The 19,911-nt window shown below is 49.8% G+C and overlaps 2 protein-coding genes across 35 annotated transcripts in view; one reads left to right on the plus strand and one right to left on the minus strand.

Moving 5' to 3' along the window:
• UBAP2 (ubiquitin associated protein 2) overlaps positions 1-8,061 on the plus strand; it is a 224,130-nt gene extending 216,069 nt beyond the window's left edge. For 33 of the 34 annotated variants that reach the window (XM_088156698.1, XM_088156708.1, XM_088156716.1 and 30 more), the window contains 6 exons: positions 302-516; positions 1,842-1,941; positions 2,030-2,137; positions 3,446-3,513; positions 4,488-4,679; positions 6,862-8,061. In XM_088156698.1, the coding sequence (XP_088012824.1) occupies positions 302-516; positions 1,842-1,941; positions 2,030-2,137; positions 3,446-3,513; positions 4,488-4,679; positions 6,862-6,957 (779 nt within the window). In that variant the 3' untranslated portion in view covers positions 6,958-8,061. Of the gene's footprint in view, positions 1-301; positions 517-1,841; positions 1,942-2,029; positions 2,138-3,445; positions 3,514-4,354; positions 4,385-4,487; positions 4,680-6,861 lie in introns of all 34 variants that reach the window. The other variant, XM_088156733.1, reaches the window with a different exon arrangement.
• Positions 8,062-12,257: 4,196 nt separating this feature from the next.
• UBE2R2 (ubiquitin conjugating enzyme E2 R2) overlaps positions 12,258-19,911 on the minus strand; it is a 52,218-nt gene continuing 44,564 nt past the window's right edge. Inside the window, exons 4-5 of the mRNA XM_014894839.2 lie at positions 14,555-14,689; positions 12,258-13,270 (exon numbers count right to left, since the gene is read on the minus strand). Coding sequence (XP_014750325.1) covers positions 13,051-13,270; positions 14,555-14,689 — 355 coding nt within the window. The 3' untranslated portion in view covers positions 12,258-13,050. The remainder of the gene's footprint in view (positions 13,271-14,554; positions 14,690-19,911) is intronic.

Consider the following 19,911-nt stretch of genomic DNA (forward strand, 5'->3'; position numbering starts at 1 on the left):
ATTGCAATGATCTGATACTAATGAGTCTGCTCAGACCATTTGAGATAGGTGAGTATTAGCATCTCTCTTTATCAGTGGACTAGCCATGGCATGGAGTTCTGTGCCATGAAGAGGCAATATCCCTGTAGCTGTCAGGAATAGTCATGGGGTGAGGGCTTCCCATGAGCAACTGCAGGCTTTCAGGTGTAGGATGTGTCCTGTTCTGTAGTTGTCCGCTTGTATTCAGAGGATTTAAATCCATTGAATTCTCTACCTTTGCAGTATCTTTGATAGCTTTTCTGATGAGTTCTTTCTTTCACAGGTGATGTAACAAAATTTGGCCGTGGGGATTCTGCCTCTCCTGCTCCTGCAACCACGCTGGCCCAGCCGCAGCAAAACCAGACACAGACTCACCACACGACTCAGCAGCCCTTCCTGAACCCGACCCTGCCCCCAGGGTACAGCTACACTGGGCTCCCTTACTACGCTGGAATGCCCGGTGTTCCCAGTGCATTCCAATATGGGCCAACCATGTTTGTAAGTATGGCAGATTCAACTGTAACCCTCCCTGAGTGCCTCTCTAGTTTTGCTTTCTCCAGCCCAAACACTCCACGTCTTGGAATATAGGAAGGTTTGGGTTGGAAGTATGATCAAAGACTATCTTGTCCCCATCCCCCTGCCATGGGCAGGGATACTTTCCACTACACCAGCTTGCTCAGAACCCTATCCAGCCTGACCCTGAACAGTTTCAGGGCTGGGCCTTTCTTAGCTTCTCAGGGCAAATTGTGCCTGTGTCTCACCACCTTCATGGTGATGAGTATTTTCCTTATATCTAATCTAAATCTACCATCTTTCAGTTTAAAACAGCTGCCCTTTGTCCTGTCACTACAGGGCCTGGTAAAATGTTTTTCCCATCCTTCCTATAAGCTTCCTTTAAGTGTTGAAAGGTCACAGTAAGGCTCTCCCTAGAGCCTTCTTTTCTCCTGGATGACCAGCCCCAACTCTCAGCCTGTTCTCATAGGAGAGAGGAGCTCATCCCTATGATCGTCTTTGTGACCTCCTATGGATCTGCCCCAACAGGTCCACAACTTCCTCATACTGAGGATCCCAGAGCTGGAGTCAGTATTCAGGTGGATTCTCATTAGAACGGAATAGAGTCAGCTGCCCCAGTCTGCAGGAGATCTCCAAAAACATGCAACGTGAGAAAATAGCTGCAGTCTCACCCAGAAGAAAACAAAATTTTAAAAGGCCAGAACTCATGGACCCCTTTGCGAGTTTCTGTAAATAACTGACAGCTCCATTTTGTGGGCTTGCTATTCCTGAGAGCCCTTACTAGTCCCTGGAGAGTCAAGGGGAGACCTAAAGCTGACTCACTGAGGTGAGAGAGCCTGGATGGATGGAGGAGACCCCATTAAGTCAGAGAACAAGGCTGGAAGTCTCAGGAAGAAAGTTATTTGGGAAGAGGTGCTGCTCCAGGCAGAAAGGCAGATGAGGCTATTTAGGGCCCTGTAGGATAGTATTTTATGAACAGCCTCAGGCAGGAATTGATATTTACTTTGATTCTGTGGTTGTTCTTCTCAAGTTTGTGGGTAAAAATTTGCTGTTTACATTCAGCATATGAAAGAAATACCCAGCTCCCCTGTTCTGAGGGAGGGATGAATTGCAATCACAGGGATAGCTCCAGGAGAAATCCTGGGACACAAATCCATGGTAGCAAGTTACTGCTGTAAGCAGTCCCATGCCATCCCAGTCCTCCCAGCTTCGTGAATTCCCAACGTGAGTTGGAGGTGCCTTCCCCACTAGGTGGCAGAGGGAACCTGTATTCCAGCTGATGGCACCTTTTGTTCCTCTCCTTTGTCCAGGTACCTCCAGCATCTGCTAAACAGCACGGAGTCAACCTGAACACGGCATCGACTCCCTTCCAGCAGGCGAGTGGCTACGGCCAGCATGGCTACGGTGCAGGTGAACCCTCAGCCCCTCTCCCCCCGAGCTCCCGCAGTGCCGCTCGCGCGCCCTAACGCCCTGTCTCGTGTCTTGTGCTCACCGGCAGGCTACGATGACTTAACGCAGGGAACTGCAGCTGGAGATTACAGCAAAGGAGGCTACAGTGGGTCATCTCAAGCACAAAACAAATCTGCTGGCACTGGACCTGGGAAAGGTAACATTTTGAGACTGAAGGTTCCTCTGAAGTGGGATTTAGTAGGGCAAACTTGCAGTGCTGTGCAGTCAACAGCAGCAGTCAGCTCCTAACAGGGTCCAAGCTGTTTCTCCATCTCCCATGTACAAAATGCTTTTCTAATGGCCCAGTTATTCTTTCTAAACCTCATGGCTGAACTTTGCATAAAGATTTGTGCAGCTGATGCACAGCTTGGGTCCCATTACACATGGGAGAAATGTTGAGCTCTTACCTAAGCCAAAGCTTTCTTTGCTGAAGAATATAGTGATCCTTTAACAGTGCTGTGATTTTGAAACTTGAGCAGTTCAGTGATGTTGCTGAAATGATCCTCTGCCAAATCATAGCTAGATTTTTAAGTTTGGTAGGCACCTGAGACACCCATGTATCAGAGAGGAGCAGGGTACTTCACATATCTCTGGGCTGTCTAGCTGTTGCCTGTACACACCCATAACATTGTGTCATGTGACAATGTTTTCTTTGTGACGATAAAAGCTGAAGAATTTATCCAGCTCATACAAAAACTTTATTATTAGATCTGAGAAGTGTATACTGGGCTGCTTAGCCCTAACTGGTTCATCCTCATGCTGAAGCAAATAACGAGCATTTGCTGTGCATTTGAGACACCGTGTGATCTCACACTCTTTGGTGGAGAAGCAATCCAGGAAGGAGCAGTGTCTAAGGAGGGTTACAAAAGCTTAGAGTAATACTCTTGAGCGCAGTTCTCTGATTCAAAGCAGCCACTGGCTTTTTTCTGATTCAAGTGATATGATCAGAGCCACCCTCTATAAAACTGTGAGTGTCTCTGAGCCAGTGATGCTGATTCTGTCAGGGCAGAGGAGCACTGAAGACTTCACTGTTCTGTAGGATTTGGAGGGACAGGGGCTCATATGTGTAGGAAATGCTGAGTCTCATCACTCAAGACACTACTGGAAAGCTCTTGAATGCTGCAATAGAGCCGAATGTACCTCTGATCCTAGGGGACAGCTGGCTTTTTGTGGGCTTCAGTGAGTGGTCAGTACAGCCAACTGCTGCCTGGTGAAGTGCATTGAACTCCGAGTGTTAATGACTCGGAGGGGACCTGGGTGATTTATCCCAGTGGGCTTGTGCAGTGGGAACAAGAAACTGAGCCCTTTTTTCTGTTCCCATGTAAGGTGCTGTGGGTCTGAGGTCGTGGAGAACCAGCAGGGCAGTGCATCCCCTGAGGCTGCTGGAGGTACCAGGAGCAAAGTTTGGGATTGTGCTGGCTGGTGGGGTGACATTCTCACTGTTGGTGGCATTTCTGTTTTCCAGGTGTTTCTGTGACCTCAAGTAACACGGGTGTGCCTGATATCAGTGGCTCAGTCTATAACAAGACTCAGGTGAGGAGTGTTGGACCCTCCCCCCTCAGGGCCCAAGGCTGATGACTCCTATTCCCAGTCTCAGGGTCAGCAGGCCACGGCATCTCTAATGCTGGCTCTGTTTGCTGCTGGAGTGAAGTCTCATCCTCTGTCCCAGTGTTTCTGCGGTGTCAGCTCCTGACAGCAGCTGCTGGCAGAGGCTCAGTGTTCCCTGTGCTGCACACTGCCCACGCTACACCATGCCAGCAGTGTCCTGGGTGCAAATGAAGTTATGGGTTAGAATTTTTGTCCAAATAGCCCCCAAAGCAGGTGAGTTGGGAGGCTGTTTGCTTTCCTTCAGAGGGACAGGCAGTAGTGATCACCTCTAACACCCAAGAGTCCTTGTTCTAAGCTCCCCTGTGGCTATTGCTCAGTGTGCAGCTTCCCAGGCAAAGCAGAAAGTGCTTTGACCAGCTGTACTGTGCACTGGGCTTATGCCCAGCTCCTATTTGCTCTTCTGTGCACCCTCAGTGGGGAAAATCAGTGTCTGGCTGTGATCCATGCTTACAAGTAGGAAGCCAGCTGTCAGCTCTGTGCTTAGGGGTCAAGGTTTGGCCAGCAGGAGGAAAATATTACTGCAAGTTCCTGTATTTTTGTTGGGCTGCCCTGGATAGGTTGAGTAATTCTAGGCTGAGCCCACTCAGTGGGGGAAGGACTGATTAGGCAGCTTCTGCAATCCCACTGAATGCTGCAGTCCCTCTGAATGGAAAGAGGTCAGGGAAAAAACCCCACAATGTCTGTGAAAATAAAAGTTTCAAGAGCCATTAGTGCAGAAATACGGGTGAGAACAGGAGCTGAAACTCATCCTCTGGTGTGCTTGCAGGTATTCAATGTGACTTGGCTTCCTCGTGGGGTAGGTGAAAGGTTCAGGTGATGTGTGTTTGGGCCACTCTTGTTCTGGTCTGGCTGAGGGTACTCACACCAGTCTCTGACTGTGCCCTTTGCCCCCTGTGCAGACGTTTGACAAGCAGGGATTCCATGCTGGCACTCCGCCTCCCTTCAGCCTGCCTTCTGCTCTTGGATCGACTGGGCCCCTGAACCCTGGTGCTGCCCCGGGTTATGCTCCAGCCCCGTTTCTCCATATCCTCCCTGCACATCAGCAGCCTCATTCCCAGATGCTGCATCACCACCTCCAGCAGGATGGGCAGGTGAGTCAGCCCCTTCTGCCTCTAGAGCATCCCCAAGAGCATATTGCTCCCACTTTCCAGCAGGGTCTTGGCATGGTTGTTCCCTTCTGTTGTCAGCTTTGCTTACTGGGAATGGGCCCTTGGCTGTTGACCAGCTTGGAGAGGGAATTTCATGAAGTTCAGCCAGGGAAAATACCACATCCTGTCCCTGGGGAGAAAAAAGCCCTGTGCACCAATCTATGTCAGGGACCACCTGCTGGAAAGCAGCTCAACAAAGGCCCTGGGGGGCCTGGTAAGCACAAGTTGACCATGAGCCACCAATGTGCCTTTGCAGCAAAAGGGACAATGGGACCTGAGCTGCACCAGGCACAGCACGGCCAGCAGGTTAGAGAACTGATCCCTGCCCTCTGCTCAGCCCTGGTGAGGCCACAGCTGCAGCATCGTGCCCAGTGCTTCCCTCCCCACTGTGGGAGAGACATGGATGTGTTGGAGACTGTCCAGTGAAGGACTGATGAAGGGGCTGGATCCTGTCTCCTGTGAGGAAAGGCTGGGGGAGCTGGGACAGTTCAGCCTGGAGAGCACTGAGAGGGGATCTCATCAATTTACAAAAAGGGAAGATGTAAAGAGGGTGGAGCCAGCTTCTTTCCAGTGGTGTCCAGTGGCAGGAACAGGGACAGTTGGCACAAACTGGAACACAAGAGGTTCCCTCTGAATATCAGAGAAAGTATTTTTGCTGGGATGGTGACTGTCTCGGTTTGAAAGACAGATATCTTCTAAGGAAAGGCGAGAACTCCTTTTCTGAGATGCAGAGTGCAACCCCCTCCCTTTTAATTATTTTAGTTTCAAATCAGAGGCCTTCAGGCAGGGGATAAGAATAACAGTTCTTTACTGGTATCTAAGAAGGCAGAAAACAACAACAGCTATAAAAATTGACAACAGAACAGAACAGTCTAGCTCCGCTCCAGTCCCTTCTGGCCGCAGGCCGTCTCCCTGTGCTGTTACCGGTGCTTGGGGCAGGGCAGGTCCCGCGCAGTTGAAGAGGGCTGGGTGATGGCGGCCGCGGCCCAGGGGTGAGCGGGGATGGGAAAGTGACTCCCCCTCACGGTGTCGGTCGTGGTGCTCAGCAGAGTGTCCGGAGGTAGTAGAGTGAGATGGGAGAGCAGCAGAGCGATGTCCAAAGGCAGGGAGCGTGGATCTCAGTGCTGGGATGGCAGGGGGAGATGCCAGAGCGGAGCCCAGGCTGTCTTCCCACTCCACGAGCCAAGCGAGAGAGAGAGAGCCCCGCTCCAGACCCCCCATCCCACCTTTCCTTTTCCGGTTCCCCCCCTCCCCCTCCAGCCACCCCCCTACGAGAGAACATTATCTGTCGTTTTAAGGTGTAGCCACAATTACTTAGCATAACAATAGGAGAAATTCCACAGAAAGAAAAGGGGAACAGTCCAACCCCCAACAGTGACAAAGAAATGCCCAGGAAGCTGGTGGAGTCTACATCCTTGAAGTTGTCTGGGAATGGTGCTGGGCAGCTGGCTCTCAGGTGATCCTGCTTGAGCAAAGGGATTGGACAAGATACCTCAAGAGATCCCTGTCAGCCGCAGCCACGTCATGATTGTGTGAAGAGCCCATCCTGCTGTGGGCTGGGGAAGGATGGTTTGTGGGGTGTGGGGCTGAGGCAGGTGCTACTATCCTCTGTCAGGAGGGCAGGATGTGAGCACTTGTGCTGTGATTCTGGGGAAAAATCCCCTGCAGGTTGCTTGTCAGCTCTAATTTGGTTTCACTTGCACATGTGTTTACTTTCCTAACACTAAATATTCCCTGAAAAAAACCAGTGTTCAGCCTTAGAGTCCAGTGAGTTCACACTTCAAATATGTGACATCCTTGTCTGGTGCACCACCTTGGCTCACCTTGGGAAAAGCTCCTTTGCTGTGCCTGGCCCTACTCCTCAGTTACCTTGTGCTTGAGCCTGTTGTGCTTGGGAGGTAGTGGGATGGTGCATCCCTGAGTTCCTGCTGGGTGTGTCCATGGTTGCTTGGCCTGGACTGTGGGATGTAGAGATGGTGCAGGGCAGAAGCAGATCTGTTCAGGGGGGAGCGTTGCTGCACTGTTGGGTGTCAGGGCTCTCCCTGGCGATGTTGGGGTGAGCATTCCTGGGAATGCTGGTGCTGTGGCAGCTGATGCTCCTGTCTCCTTTGTTTCCCTTTTCTAGGGTGGATCTGGCCAACGCAACCAACCCAGCACCATGCAGCAAAAGTCTCAGGCTACCAAAACCGCCTATGGCACTTCTCCATACTGGACAAACTAAATCTGAAACCGGGGAGGGGGGAGAGAATGAAAGGAGTGGAGGAAGAAGAAAAAAAGAGAAAACAAAAGAAAAGAGAAAAAAGAAAATAGAAGCCGAAGCCCATTCTTGAAATGATCAGAAAAAGTAACTGCTCAGCCAAACGTCTGTGCGGGGAGAACTGCAGCCAGCCAGCCACTCTCTGTGTGACTCACCTGCTTCCTCTTTGAGTTGCTGTTATATGTAATATATTTATGTATGTATTTGTAAATGTAATAGAGCCTAAATGTGGTTTTCTGCATCTTGCACCCTGTTTTACTTTCTTTGTAGGAAAACTAATTATTCATTTTCCATCTGCATCAGGGCATCCTTCTTTGTTTTTTATTTTGAGTTCTGTGGGTTTTGTAACTCTGTCAGACAAAGATAAACTGCGCCTTTTTTTTTTGGAGCTGAAGCCCATTTATTTAATGCAGTTCTAAATTCAGACAAATAAGGAGACTTTCCCTTTCAAAAATCTAAATCAAGATGTGTCCTATTAGTTTGATTATACCCCCCTACCCCCAGTATAGCTGTTATTTTAGAGGGGGAAAATAAAAGAAAGGAAAAAAAAAAAGTTTTGTGGGCCTTCCCCTTTCTTTCATTTCCTCCCTCCCTCCTGCCCTCTTGCTGTGGAAGACAAGCTCTTGTGGGCAGTTTCATCACTGTGGCCTTGAGCTGCAGTCTCAACTTCTAATTTTTCAATTTTTTTGATAATAATAAACCGGGCAGGGTTCTATTTTTTGTTTTTGCGGCAGTTTTTTGTTGCTGGTGTTTTTCTCTAGCAAGAGACTTCGGATGGCTCAGTGTGTCCTGGAACCTCCTTTGCATCATTAGGGCAAAAACTATGTAGCGGTTTCTTAAATAAAAGTATAAGCTGTGTCTTGTACCTCTTTTTGCCCTGAGCCACCTTCCCAGGAAAGCCAGAGCTACTGGATGGAAACTACATCTGTCCCTCCCCACTTTTTTTAAAACAATGACCTTGGAGGCAACTCCTGGTCCTTTTTGTCCTGCACCTGTGCGGTGAATGTTCTAGGAGTTTCATTTCTTTATAAGCCCTTCCTCCACCTAATAAAGATCTGAGCATATATACCCACTGGCGTTTGTCTGCGTTTTTCAAAGGCTCCAGGAGCAGTTTTACTTTTACAGCCTGTCCCTTTCCACCTGCTCCTGCAACAGCAGCCAAGCTGGGAGGGTGAGAGCAGCAGGTGAGTTTCACCACAGTGAGTTCACCTGTGTGCTAAGAGCTCTCAGGCACCCACAGCAGGGATGGGATCCAGGGCCGCACCCTCACTCCTGCCATGAGCAGCCTGTTCTACCTTTGGTGTTTCCTGGGGTGGTGCTCCGAGTCCCTGTGAGCAGCTGGGATTGCTAAGGACGGAGCACAGCTACAACTCTGCCCTCTCTGGCTTTGCCCACGAGGTCCGTGGGCTTCACTGGGAGGAAGGGCAGGGGTGTGAGGGGCTCCTGAGGGGAGTCTCCTGCCCCAGACTTACTCTTCACATCATCTTGTCCCTGTGCAGCAGAGAAGATGGGTAAATGCTGAAGCACGCAACAGACAAGAAGCTTCTTTCTTTCAGTATCCACAAGAAAAAAGTCTGTTTCTACCCTGAGAACAATTTTTCTTTCTCTGTTACTAGCTCTGGGCCCTGTGAGACCCAGTTGTCACCCAGGATTCCCCCAGCCTCCAAGCAGCACGAGAGCTACACTGGCATTCCTCTTCCCTGGCTCAGGTTTTGACACTGGTTAAACTGCTACAGCTGCTCCAAGCCCTTGGCAGCTGCTGCCCCACTGCCACCAGCTTGGGGGCTTGAATGTCGAGGGTAAAAATTTCTGCAGGCTGGGGCCCAGCAGCTTGTACAAGACTGCACCAGCAGCTGAGCCCTCGCAGCAGCAGCACCTCATTTACCTGCTTCAAAACACAGGCTTCCCCAGAGCTGCCTTCACGCTCTTGAGGTCTTGTTTATAGACACCCAGTGCTGCCCCGCAGGTGTAGCTCAGTTCTTGCGTGCGTGTCACAGTCTAGAAGCAGCTGGAGCTGGAGAAAGGCAACAGGGCAGAGATGGTGCCGGCCCCCAGCAGCCCCTGAGCCTCAGGTCCCACCCCTTCCCAGCTGCTCTGGGTCCTGCCCGCAGGCAGAGCGTTGCCTTCAGCCACAGGCAGGCTCCTCTCCTCTCTTTTTAAGAATCAATAAAATGTTTCTCCCTTCCCCTACATTGTCACTTCGGCAGGACTTGCCTCCAGCAATTTCCTCTCGAAGCTCTGTTCCACTGATGGCAGAGGCAAGATTGCCCAGCTGCACTTGGCCACCAAGGAGAGAAGGGAAAAGCCCCCTTTGCAGCTCCCCGGGCATACCCCGTGCAGGCTAGGCTGGAGCCCTTGCTCTGCCTTTGGTCCCACACTGTTGCTGGAGGAAGCAGCTGCTGGCAGTTCTGGGCAGCCCAGTGCTGTAGGGTCAAGCAGGAGACACAAGCAGGCCAGATTCCAGACAGCATCATCCGTCCCGTGCCCTTTCCGTAGTATGGAGGCTGCTTTGGGAAGGCAGCTCCAAAATGCCATCACCCTTCCTCCAGCTCAGCTGTGCAGCAGAAGCACTTGGGCCCCAGCCACATTTGATTCAGCAGTTGCTGTGCTGCCATCGATACCAAGTGCAGCCAGTGCAACCCCCTGACACTTGTCCCGCTAATTTTAGCTCGACTGCAGCAGCCGGGGCACTGCAAACGCCCTGCTCCCCTCCTGAGCCTGCAGGGGACAGGCAGGGCTGGCACCCGGGAGGGCTGGCAGCCATGACCTCAATTTCTCTGCCAAAGCTGCTCCCTGACCCAGCGGTCAAACTCCTCCCCCACCCTGTCCGAGTCTTCCAGGAGCACCGGGGCACCGGCAGCTCTGGCCCGAGTCCTGCGTCCCTGCTCCAGTAACATGAATCCACGAACCACCTTCTCACTGGTCTCCCCCTTCCTGACTTAGGAAAACTATATATAACAGCAAAGATTGGCTTTTTGCCAGCCTTTTGCCACAGTCCTTCTCTAAATCAGTTTGTTCTTTAGTCTTAGGTGCGGGCAGCTGTCAAACAGCAGCTTTATTTTCCAATAAACGTATAAGTTTCTTTATAAATATGTCTATTTCTGTATAAATATGTCTATTGATACCAGAGCAGCAATGAACTCATGAACAGCTGTTATTCAAAGCTTTGAGTAACCCATGCAACCAGCTCCCACATGGAAGTAATAGCACAGAGATATTTTCATTTCACATTTTTATTAGTAGACAGATGTGCAGAAAAGACAAAATATAACTACTGAAGGAGAAGACAACACAAAAATGCCTCAGTTAATTCCTTCTGGTAAATTATACTGAAGAAAAAAAAGGAAAAGATCTGGGAGTTCAGCTAAGAAAACTACTAAGAAATCTAGTGTACCCTGCTGGTTTCAGAATGGTTGAAAACTGCATTTGAAGGGACATGTAGTTGCAAATGTAAACGCTAATATTGACTGAAACAGGAAAAAGGGGTTAAGAAAAACCCAGAATACACAGAGCAGGTAAACATTTTTCTGCAATCTCTTAAATAGTTTCAAAAAAAATCCCCTCATACTTCAGTTGTATCTCAAAAAAAGGAAACCAGCAAGTCAACAAGCAATGACACTGCACAGGACAGTGGGAAGAGAAATTAGTCTGGTTAATGTCAGAGCTCTCAAAAGAGGCTGCTTTTTTTGTCATTAAAAAAGGGTAACAGAAGAGTCATAATGCATCTTACAACACCAAGCTTGGAAATACAAGTCACTGGAGAGTATACAGTGAAGACGGTCAAAAGTACAAGGGAAATCCTGAAAGATGCAGTATCCTCATTTCCAACCAAGTCATCAGCAAAGCCAGCGTTGCCACACTCTGCTCCTCCATCCCCCACAGCCTCCTGAAAGTTGGAGGTTGGTGTCCCTACCCTGGCGTGGCCCCGAGTCCAGTCCTGCAGCCGGAGCATCAGGGGCCCATTTGCCAACCCTGGCGCTGCCCTCGCAGGGCTGGTGTGAAGCTGGGGGTACCCCACACTGTCACTAGACGCAGGGGAGCCCCGCTGCAGGCTCCAAAAAGCACGCGGGGCTGAGTCAGTCCTTCCTGAAAAAAGGCTGACACCTCAGGAAGGTGCAGCTGCCTTCCCAGGCAACAGGAGGGCAGGCGGCGAGGGAGCGCCGGGCACAGGGAATGGCCCTCGGGCAGCCTTCACTGCCCGCGGGCAGAAGGATCCGCCGCCGGGCAGGGCTGTCCCTGCAAACCCCAGCCAAGCGACATTTTGGAAACAGATCTACCTCGCTCACTTCACGCGGAGCCCCGAAGGCCTTCCTCTCCTTTCCTCCCCTTTCCTCTCCGGGCAGCGCACTCGGAGCTTTTGCTCAGTCTCGTCCCGGGACGCAACCACGGAGCAGATCCAGAACAAAGCTGCTCCCACCGAAGAACCTCCGAGGGACCCGCAGCTGGTGACGTACCATGGAAAACCCTGAGATACTCGGAGGGGAAGCGCAGGCTCTGGTCAGGGTGATGCCTCTGTACCTGTGGGGACCGAGGGTCTCGCCCGAGCAGGGCCAGCACCTCCGATCTGCTCCCGGGGCTGCCAGACCCGGCTGTGATCCTGGGATCATGCCAAAGGGGAACTCGGGGCACGGCACCACAGCCAAACACGAGCACGCTGCAATGGGGGGACGGCCGAGGGCCTGAGGAAGAGGGTTCTGAGACAGGAACATGCAGGACCCCCCCCGTCCGCGACGGAGAACCCTAAGCTCTGCCAAGGGCTTCCAAAAACATGCGGGAGGGCTGAGCTCGGGGCACCAGCTGAAGCAGCACACTGCTGAAGAGCCTGTCAAAACCTGCTGCCGGACTGTGCCCACCACTGTGCCCCAGCGGCCGGGCAGGGAGAGCCCAGCACTGCCCACCCCTGCCCGCAGCACAGACACAGCCCGGACACCCCGCGGACACCAAAGCGAGTTCCGGGCGCGGCTGCAGCAGAGCCACACCTGCCCACAGGTGACCTACACAAGCGGCAGAAGACAGCTCCAGATGTGCAGGGAGCAAGGCCTGCCAGCCAGCACGGGGCAGGAGGCTGCTGGTCTGTCCCACTGCCAAAAATAAGTCCAGCACGAATGACAGACCGCTGGGCAGCAGGATGCACATCTGCTCTCCTCCCTCCAGAGAGGGGCAGCTGGCAGCAGATCTCAGCAGAACAGCTAAACTGAACTTTTCCAACCCTACCCTAGCCTGAAGAAAAATTAAAAAAAAAAAAATAGCAACCCAGGGCTCAGTTGTACAGATGTGAAAGTGTTAAGTGTTTATTTTAGGGTTCATATCACAAGCCTTTTCCAGAGACAAAGCTGATTGTGCCCTCTGGGGCTCCAGGGGCCAGCTATTTCCTAACTTAGCAGGCTGAAAAGGAATACTGTACCTTTCAGTGACATCCCATCAAGCTCAACACACAGTAGCTTTACACTCTCCGCCCCACACCTTATAAAGGAAAAGCCACCACCACAAGGCTAAACGAATGTACACACGCTATTATTGTAAATGGAGCAGCTAAACCTTGGCAATTTGCTTCGTGGGGATTTTTTTTTCCTCCCAGTAAATGCAGCACTTTGAGCTCCCAAAAAACCCAGCTTCCAATGAGTTTGTTCCAGCTTTAAATACATAAAACATCTCAATGCAAGACTGCATTTCATTCAAGAATCTAAAAACGAGCAAACCTGTTTTGCTGTGAGCATTTCATAGAGAAGTGAAAAGGGGAGTTTCTTTTTTAAAAAGAAATTGTAATACAGTGATGAAAGGGTTAAGAATGCAAGAATTCAGACATTCTGTGGAGGGTCTCTAAGAGGTCCATAAAAAAGGAGCGAACAGATCCATACAACAGGAGACAGCAGGAGACAAAGTTTTGTGTTGGGTTTTTTTTTTGTTGTTTTTGTTTTGTTTTTTTTTTTTTTGTTTTTTTTTTTGTTTTTACACCCTCCCCCCCCCCCCCACTTTTTTGCTGGACTGCTGCTAGGTTACCGCTGCTCCCTTCTGGCCTGAGTCGGCAGGGCAGTACAGGGGCATAGAGGGAGCAGGTCACGACTCCTCGTTGCCAGAATCATCATCATCGTAACAGTCGGCATCCTCCTCCTCCTCATCTTCATCATCAATGTCGTCATCATACAAGTCGTCATAAAGCAAATCTGAACTGTTGTCATTGGAAGGCACTTTAGTTTTGATGCAGTACTCTGCCAGTGTAGTGGGGACCTTCACACCATCCTTCTCTGCCTCAGCTTTGGTAGCCAAAACCTGTTTCCTGTAGGGAGAAGGACATGGCAGGGATGTGAGCAGGGCATGTGCCAGTGGCTCAACTCCCTCACCCTCCTCCCAGGCCCTGCCCAGCCCTCCTGGCAGCTCAGGGTCGGGGAGCTGAGGTTTGCAGGAAGCACCACGAGCATCACTGGAAACAGATGTGGTTCCTGCAGTGCCAGGCTTGGGAGTGCACCAAGGGTGCTTGCAGAACACACTCTCAGCAACACATGAAATCAGTTTTTCCACAGGCTCTGCACTAGAGATCTGCCAGAGGCCAAAGCAAATTCCATTTGCTACCGTAGGGATGATCAGGGATTTCCTAGGATGACTTATTGACTCTGCTGCTGACAGCTCTCCCACAGCATGCTCAAAACTCCAATTCTCACAAGCATTTGGCGGCTCTCAGCTCCCACTGGAGGGTCAGAGCAGCTGGGGCACCCGGCAGCACCCCAGGACACAGCCTGGGGCACGCAGAAGCCAAATGTTTCCCATCACCCCGGGGGAAGGCTGGCTGCTGTGTCCCAACAAGGAGGAGCAGATGGCAGCCTGACCCCTCACCCACCCACTGCCCGTCAGTCTGCCATTCCTCGTGTGGAGTGAGGGAGCAGGAGGATTGTCTGCACAGACAGAGCCTGCTGGCCCCACCGCGGGTCACATCCTGCTTGCCCAGCTGGCAGAGAACACAGATGTGGCCTCGTGCCAGCAGTCCTGCTCCAGGCTGGGTTGTCCCTCCACAGCAGCCCTGGCCCATGCTCACATCGTCCCCCTGAAGCTCCTGACTAACCATGGAACTTCTTCAAGGGCAGCACTGAGCAGTGCCTCCAGCTAATCCAACCCAGCTCTGCAAGCCCTTGATAAATCCTGCTGATGCTCCTTTGAATTGGAGGGACAAGATTATGATTCATGTATGCATTAAGCGCAGAAATTAGTAGGATGCAGTCAGTTTGCATCATATCACAAGCAATGTAGGGCTCAAAGACAAGCAGGGACTGACTGGGATTTACTAGTAGCCAAGAGGTTTTGCAGAGCATCATGACAGATTAGTCTGAAAAAAGAACAATGTAAAGACAAGTCAGCCCAGTCCTCCTGCCCCAGAAGTTTGCACTGCTTCTGTGTGCTGAAAATTCTGGAGGGACCTGAAGCATGGACTTTGAGGAAGATACTGAAATTAATTTCCAAATTAAATTCTACTCCGAGAAGCAAGTTTCAGCAAATTCTGGAAGCAGCCTATTTGATGGGATTCACAGCAGAAGGCTGGTAGCCCAGCAAGATAACTGGCAAAGCTTACCTTATGATTTCGGCGTACTCCTTGTCTTTTCCTTTACTGTCCCTCCATTTCCTGAACATGACTGATGCGTCCACATTGGCTGGGGAGAATGTGTTGGGCTCATTAAGCAAAGAGATTACACTCAGTAAGATAGTCCTGAAAGAGGTAACCACAACAGCAGAGTCAGAGCTAAAGCATTCATGGATTCTGGATGTCCACAATTTCCTCAGGTGTTGCACCATAAATTTGTTTGAAGTCAAGTCTTAAGCCAAGGACTGTTTTTTAAGCAAGAGCAGGTATTCATAAACCTCAGACCATGGACTGGTGTAGAAAAGGCGATACAACACAAACCTCATGTGACTATAGACTATTGTGTCTGTGCATGTGCTTAGGACAGGGCAGCACATAAAGCTACAATCAGACCAGAACTGAGCTTGTCTGAACTATCCACAGATGGTGTGGGGCTGGAAATCTGCTCTGTGAGCTGTTCCTGGTGGCTTGCAGCCTCCAGCAGTAAGTCAGGCTGTTTGCCTGCCCTGCACAGGGAGAAGGGACAACTATGGCGAGCAGAAAAGGCTGCACTACTTTTCCTCTGCCCTGCCAGGTGGTGGGGGTCTGAAGTCCGGGCAGAATTCTCCTCTCCTTAGCTCATTCCCCACTCAGACAGAAGCAGCAGCTTTCGAGCACAGCAAGGGGAAGAGAGTGTAGATGGTGCCAGGGCCCAGTGGGATTCAGCTGCTAGTACTCAGCAGAGCAGCATGAGCCAGTCACATAACCCCTTGCAGGCAGGCAGACAGACAAAGCCTTCAGGGACTTCCAGCCAGGTACGCTGCTCTGCTGCCATTTACCAGCTGCAAACTCCATCCTTTTGCCCACAGCCTTCTCCTGCAGTTCCTAGAACCCTTTGCACTTGAGAGATGCAGGCTTTGCTGCTTACACCATGACCCAAACAGCACAAACACCCACACCTAGCCACTGGCTGTAACTGCTACCAAGACAGCATCACCCATCCCAGTGGTCCTGCCAGCAAACTTCCCTTTCAAGTGGAAGGGACAAACAAGAGACAGGGAATAGTTCTTGAAACAGAGCATTACCTAACAACCACTTTGCAGACCTTGATTAAAGGAGACTGGGAGCCACAGTCGTGTTTGCACTGATTCAGGGGCATCCTCAGAGCACATCTACCAGATCATATATCTGGGTACAATTCCAGGAAATGCTTGGTCATTTGGATACTGAGTATCCTGAAAGGTTTTGAAAATAAACACTTGTATCCGAACAGACTGTTCAGCACAGCTATCAAGAGACTCTTATACAAATAATTTTCTAAATTATATAATTCTGTATGAAAAGAGAACAGCAGCTCTGGAAGAAACTGTCTCATTGGACTGGAATGACGGCCTTAAGAGATCATTTTCTACTTCATGTCAAGAATTCGTTTAAGAGCCGTCGAGTCTCTGCAAACAGGCCAGCATGTCAGCTCCAGCATCATTCAGCAGCTTTCCTGTAGAGCAAACGAAGTCTAGGGAAGGCCAAGGACAGGAATTCATGTCTGGATTTAGCATCTGCTCTACCACACTTCCATCAACACTGAGGAGAAGCCAATTTTTCAGACACCAAAGTCACTGCAAAGCTATTTAAATACACCAAGACAACTGTATTAGAAGTGAAGCTCCCTGAGCTCTTCATTCCCATCCAGCACATTAGATCAGTTCCATCACTGCTGATATCTTTAAGTTCTGGACAGCGTCCTCCAACTCAAAACAAATTGCCATAAATGAGGTACAGCAACAGAAAGACACCCCAGTGTGGGGCATCTGACAGGATTAAAACCACTAAAAAAGTTCAACGATGCAGGACTGAAAACCTCAGCACCAGAGATAAACTGCATGGGCTGGATATAGGCTGACTCTCTGGGATATTGTCAGGGATCTGTCTCTCCTTCAGACAAGGTTGCTATAGCATGGAAGAGCAGCCAGCAGAGGCTCAAGGAAACACCTGTTAAGGACCTTTTTTCCTCATGTATCAACGTAAGAAGGCTCAGAGATTTCATCCCAAAGACACATGATATAGATTGGCTGGTGCTCCCAACCAGCACATTTTATTATATTCCTTGCTGCAAAAGGATTTTTTTAAAATTCCAACTGCTATTGTAGCCTCTTAGTGCCACCTCAAGAGGTAGGTATAGATTGGTCGAAGTGCATTGCTGCCCTTTGGTATAAAATTAAAAGTTTTAGCCTAGGCTGCACTGACAGTCAAGTTACTGCATCAAGCTGTTTGTGGAATCTGCTCAAATCTTAGGCAGTAAAAAAAGCCAAAAAAAAAAAAGGGAATCCTCAAGAAACAAAGCAACAGGCAGACAGTACATCACCTATCCAGAGGAGATACAGGGGTACCAGTACCTTGAAAACTGTGCTGAGTCCTGGTCTGTGCAGTTCAAAGGTGGGGGAGGTAGGGGAGGTGTGGAAAAGGACAACTAAAATGCTCAGAGATCCTGAACCCCCAGCCTTGCCACCACTCACTCAGCTCCATGGGACACAGGAAACAGTATTCTGTGCCACACAGGCCAGAGCTACATTCCTTCACATCTTGCTGGGTTTTGCCGAATTTACTTATGCCTGCATCACCTACCTCCCAGTGATGGAAAAGTCCACAGTGACTGTGTTTAAAAAGATAAATGAGCCTGTTTGACACCCTTAGAAGTGGAAGCACAGGTGAACTCTCACAATTGAAGAATGAATTTTCCCCTTCACGCACATCAACCCCGCTCATCTGTGGGCAAATAGCCAGCACTGGGCAAGATCTACAAAATACAAGAGCTGAGAAGCAGCTCTCTCCCATACCCTCAGCCCCTCTGCCTCCTGTCTGACACTCTGAAGCTTTCCCAAACCAGATGGGATCCCAGCAGGATGTGCTTCTGCTGGCACTCAGTCCAACTGGTGATGGTGGTAGTGGGCTAGAAGTGAAGGACCAGTTTTATTTTCATTCACTGATACATTCAGTTGCTGAGGAATGTTTTGACCTGTCACCCTTAAGTCCAAGATATTTCAAGAGCATTAGCACCAAAAATTGTGACTGTGGTAAGGGAGAGCAGAAATTAGAGAACAAGGACCAGGAAAAGGTCAGTCTCTAGGGTTGAATATAATGAAATACTCTAAATGTATGTGTGATATATGTAATTAATGCCCAAAACTGTTTCCTAACTGCGAGTTAAGGCTTGTCACCTACTTGAGTCTTTATTTGACAGTGTCTTCTAATGAGAAGGAAATTCAGCTGCTGTTTCAAAAACATGGACAAGTTAGGCTTTGAATGCCTCTGGTACTTAGAGATACTTTTTATTTTTGGAAGGAAGAAAACCACCAGCTGCTCCCAATACCACTCAGTAGGACTGGAGACAGACAAACAATGGAAGGCAAACAAAAGGCAGAAATCTGCAAAGCTGCTTCTACTGGTCAGAATACTCAAAAACATCCTGTACTGGGTTTGCAGGGCCAAGCTTTGGTAGCCAGAGGACTACACAAGGGTGGCTTCTGTGAGAAGCTGCTAGAAGCTTCCTCTACGTCTGGCAGAGTCTGGCAGCTCCAAGGACAGATGTGCCACTGGTCAAGGCTGGGCATGTCTCTCTGGTAACATATTTAATAAGAAAAAAGTTTTATTTGTGTCCAGGGAAGAGTGGAGTGAGAACATGTGAGAGGAAGAACTTCGCAGACACTCAGGTCAGTGCAGAAGGAGGGGCAGGAGCTGCTCCAGGTATTGGAGCAGAGATTCCTTTGCAGCCTGTGGTCACGACAGTGGCGAGGCAGCTGTGCCCCTGCAGCAGAGGGAGGGCACAGAATCTCTATCTACCTGCAGCTCCTGGGGGAGCCCAGGCTGGAGCAGGGGATGCCTGAGAGGGGGCTGTGATCCTCCGGGAGTCCCATGAAGAGAGTAGCTCCCACTGGAGCAGTCTGTCCTTGAAGGTGTGCATCCTGTGGCAGTATTACCCACGCTGCAGCAGTTTGGGGAAGACTACTGCCCGAGGGGTGGACTCATGTTCGCAGAGTCCATGCAGAACTGGCCTGCTGTGGGAGGAACTCCATGGTGAGCAGGAGAACGCTCCTCATCCTTAGCAGCAGGAGAAACAATATGTGATTAATTGACTAACACCCATTCCCCTACCCCCATACACTGCTGGGGTAGGAGGTAAAGTTGGGAAGGAGGGAGAGGTGGGGGGAAAGTGTTTTTAAGGACTTGTTTTACTTCTCATTATCCTGCTCTGATTTTGTTGGTAATAAATTTAATTAATATCTCTAATTCTAGCCTGTTTTTTTCCATGATGGTGTTTAGTTAGTGATCTCTCCTGCAGAAGAAGATCTGCTGCAGAAGAATATCAGAACAATGAACAGGTAGGTAAGGCTGTGAAGATTGGAATAGCTCAGGCAGACTAAGGCTGGAAGCAAAAGGGTGAGCTATTTCTAGTCCCAGGCCACTTCAGGACGTATAGGAGGGGGTGCAACACACAAATGGGATCATGATTGACCATAGAGGCCATATACAGGTTATCCACAAATGTGAAACATGTGCTGCCATCAAGCAAGCCACACGAGTGAAATATCTCTGGAATAGAGGATGGTGGCTGGGTTTCCAGCATGGTAAGACCTGGCAAATGGATTACATTGGGCCATTGCCACAAACATGCCAAGGCAAGAGTTATATACTCACTATCACAGAGGCAACAACTGGCTGGAAACATACCCAGAGAACCATGCAACTGCTTGGAATGGGATCTCAGGTCTTGAGAGACACATTTTGTGGTGACATGGTACCCCAGAAAGAACTGAAACAGGCAATGGGACTAATTTTCAAAGTATCCTTATGAACTCTTTGGCAAAGCAACATTGAGCAAATATATCACATCCCTTATCACCCACAAGCCTCTGGAAAGACTGAGAAATGCTGAAGAGTGTCAAGAGCTTTAGGTAACAGGACATGGAAGCACTGGGATGCAAATTCACAGAAGTCACTTGGCTGGTCAATGCTAGGGGATCTAACTGCACTGCTCTTGCCCAAACTAAGCCCACAGAGTGTGGGAGGAGATAAGGTCCCTGTACTACATACAGGGAAGTGGCTTGAGAAGTCAGTGTGGATTTCTCCTCCCACGGGAAAAGGCAAGTGCATTTGAAGGTTTGTCTTTACCCAAGGACCTGGGTGTACTTGGTGGGTAATGTGGAAGGATGGGGAGACCCAGTGTGTAGCTCAAGGAGATTTAACCTTGGGGGAAAAACAACCTGTGTGAGTTTTATGTTGCAGGAAGTAATGGAGCAGGAATGACAGGACCTGACAAAGAATGAATTTTGTGAGGAGCAAAGTGAATGTGATCATGGTGTAAGCCAGGCTGG

This window comes from Sturnus vulgaris, chromosome Z, assembly GCF_052056855.1.
Source record: "Sturnus vulgaris isolate bStuVul1 chromosome Z, bStuVul1.hap1, whole genome shotgun sequence".
In the NCBI taxonomy this organism is placed as follows: Eukaryota; Metazoa; Chordata; class Aves; order Passeriformes; family Sturnidae; genus Sturnus; species Sturnus vulgaris.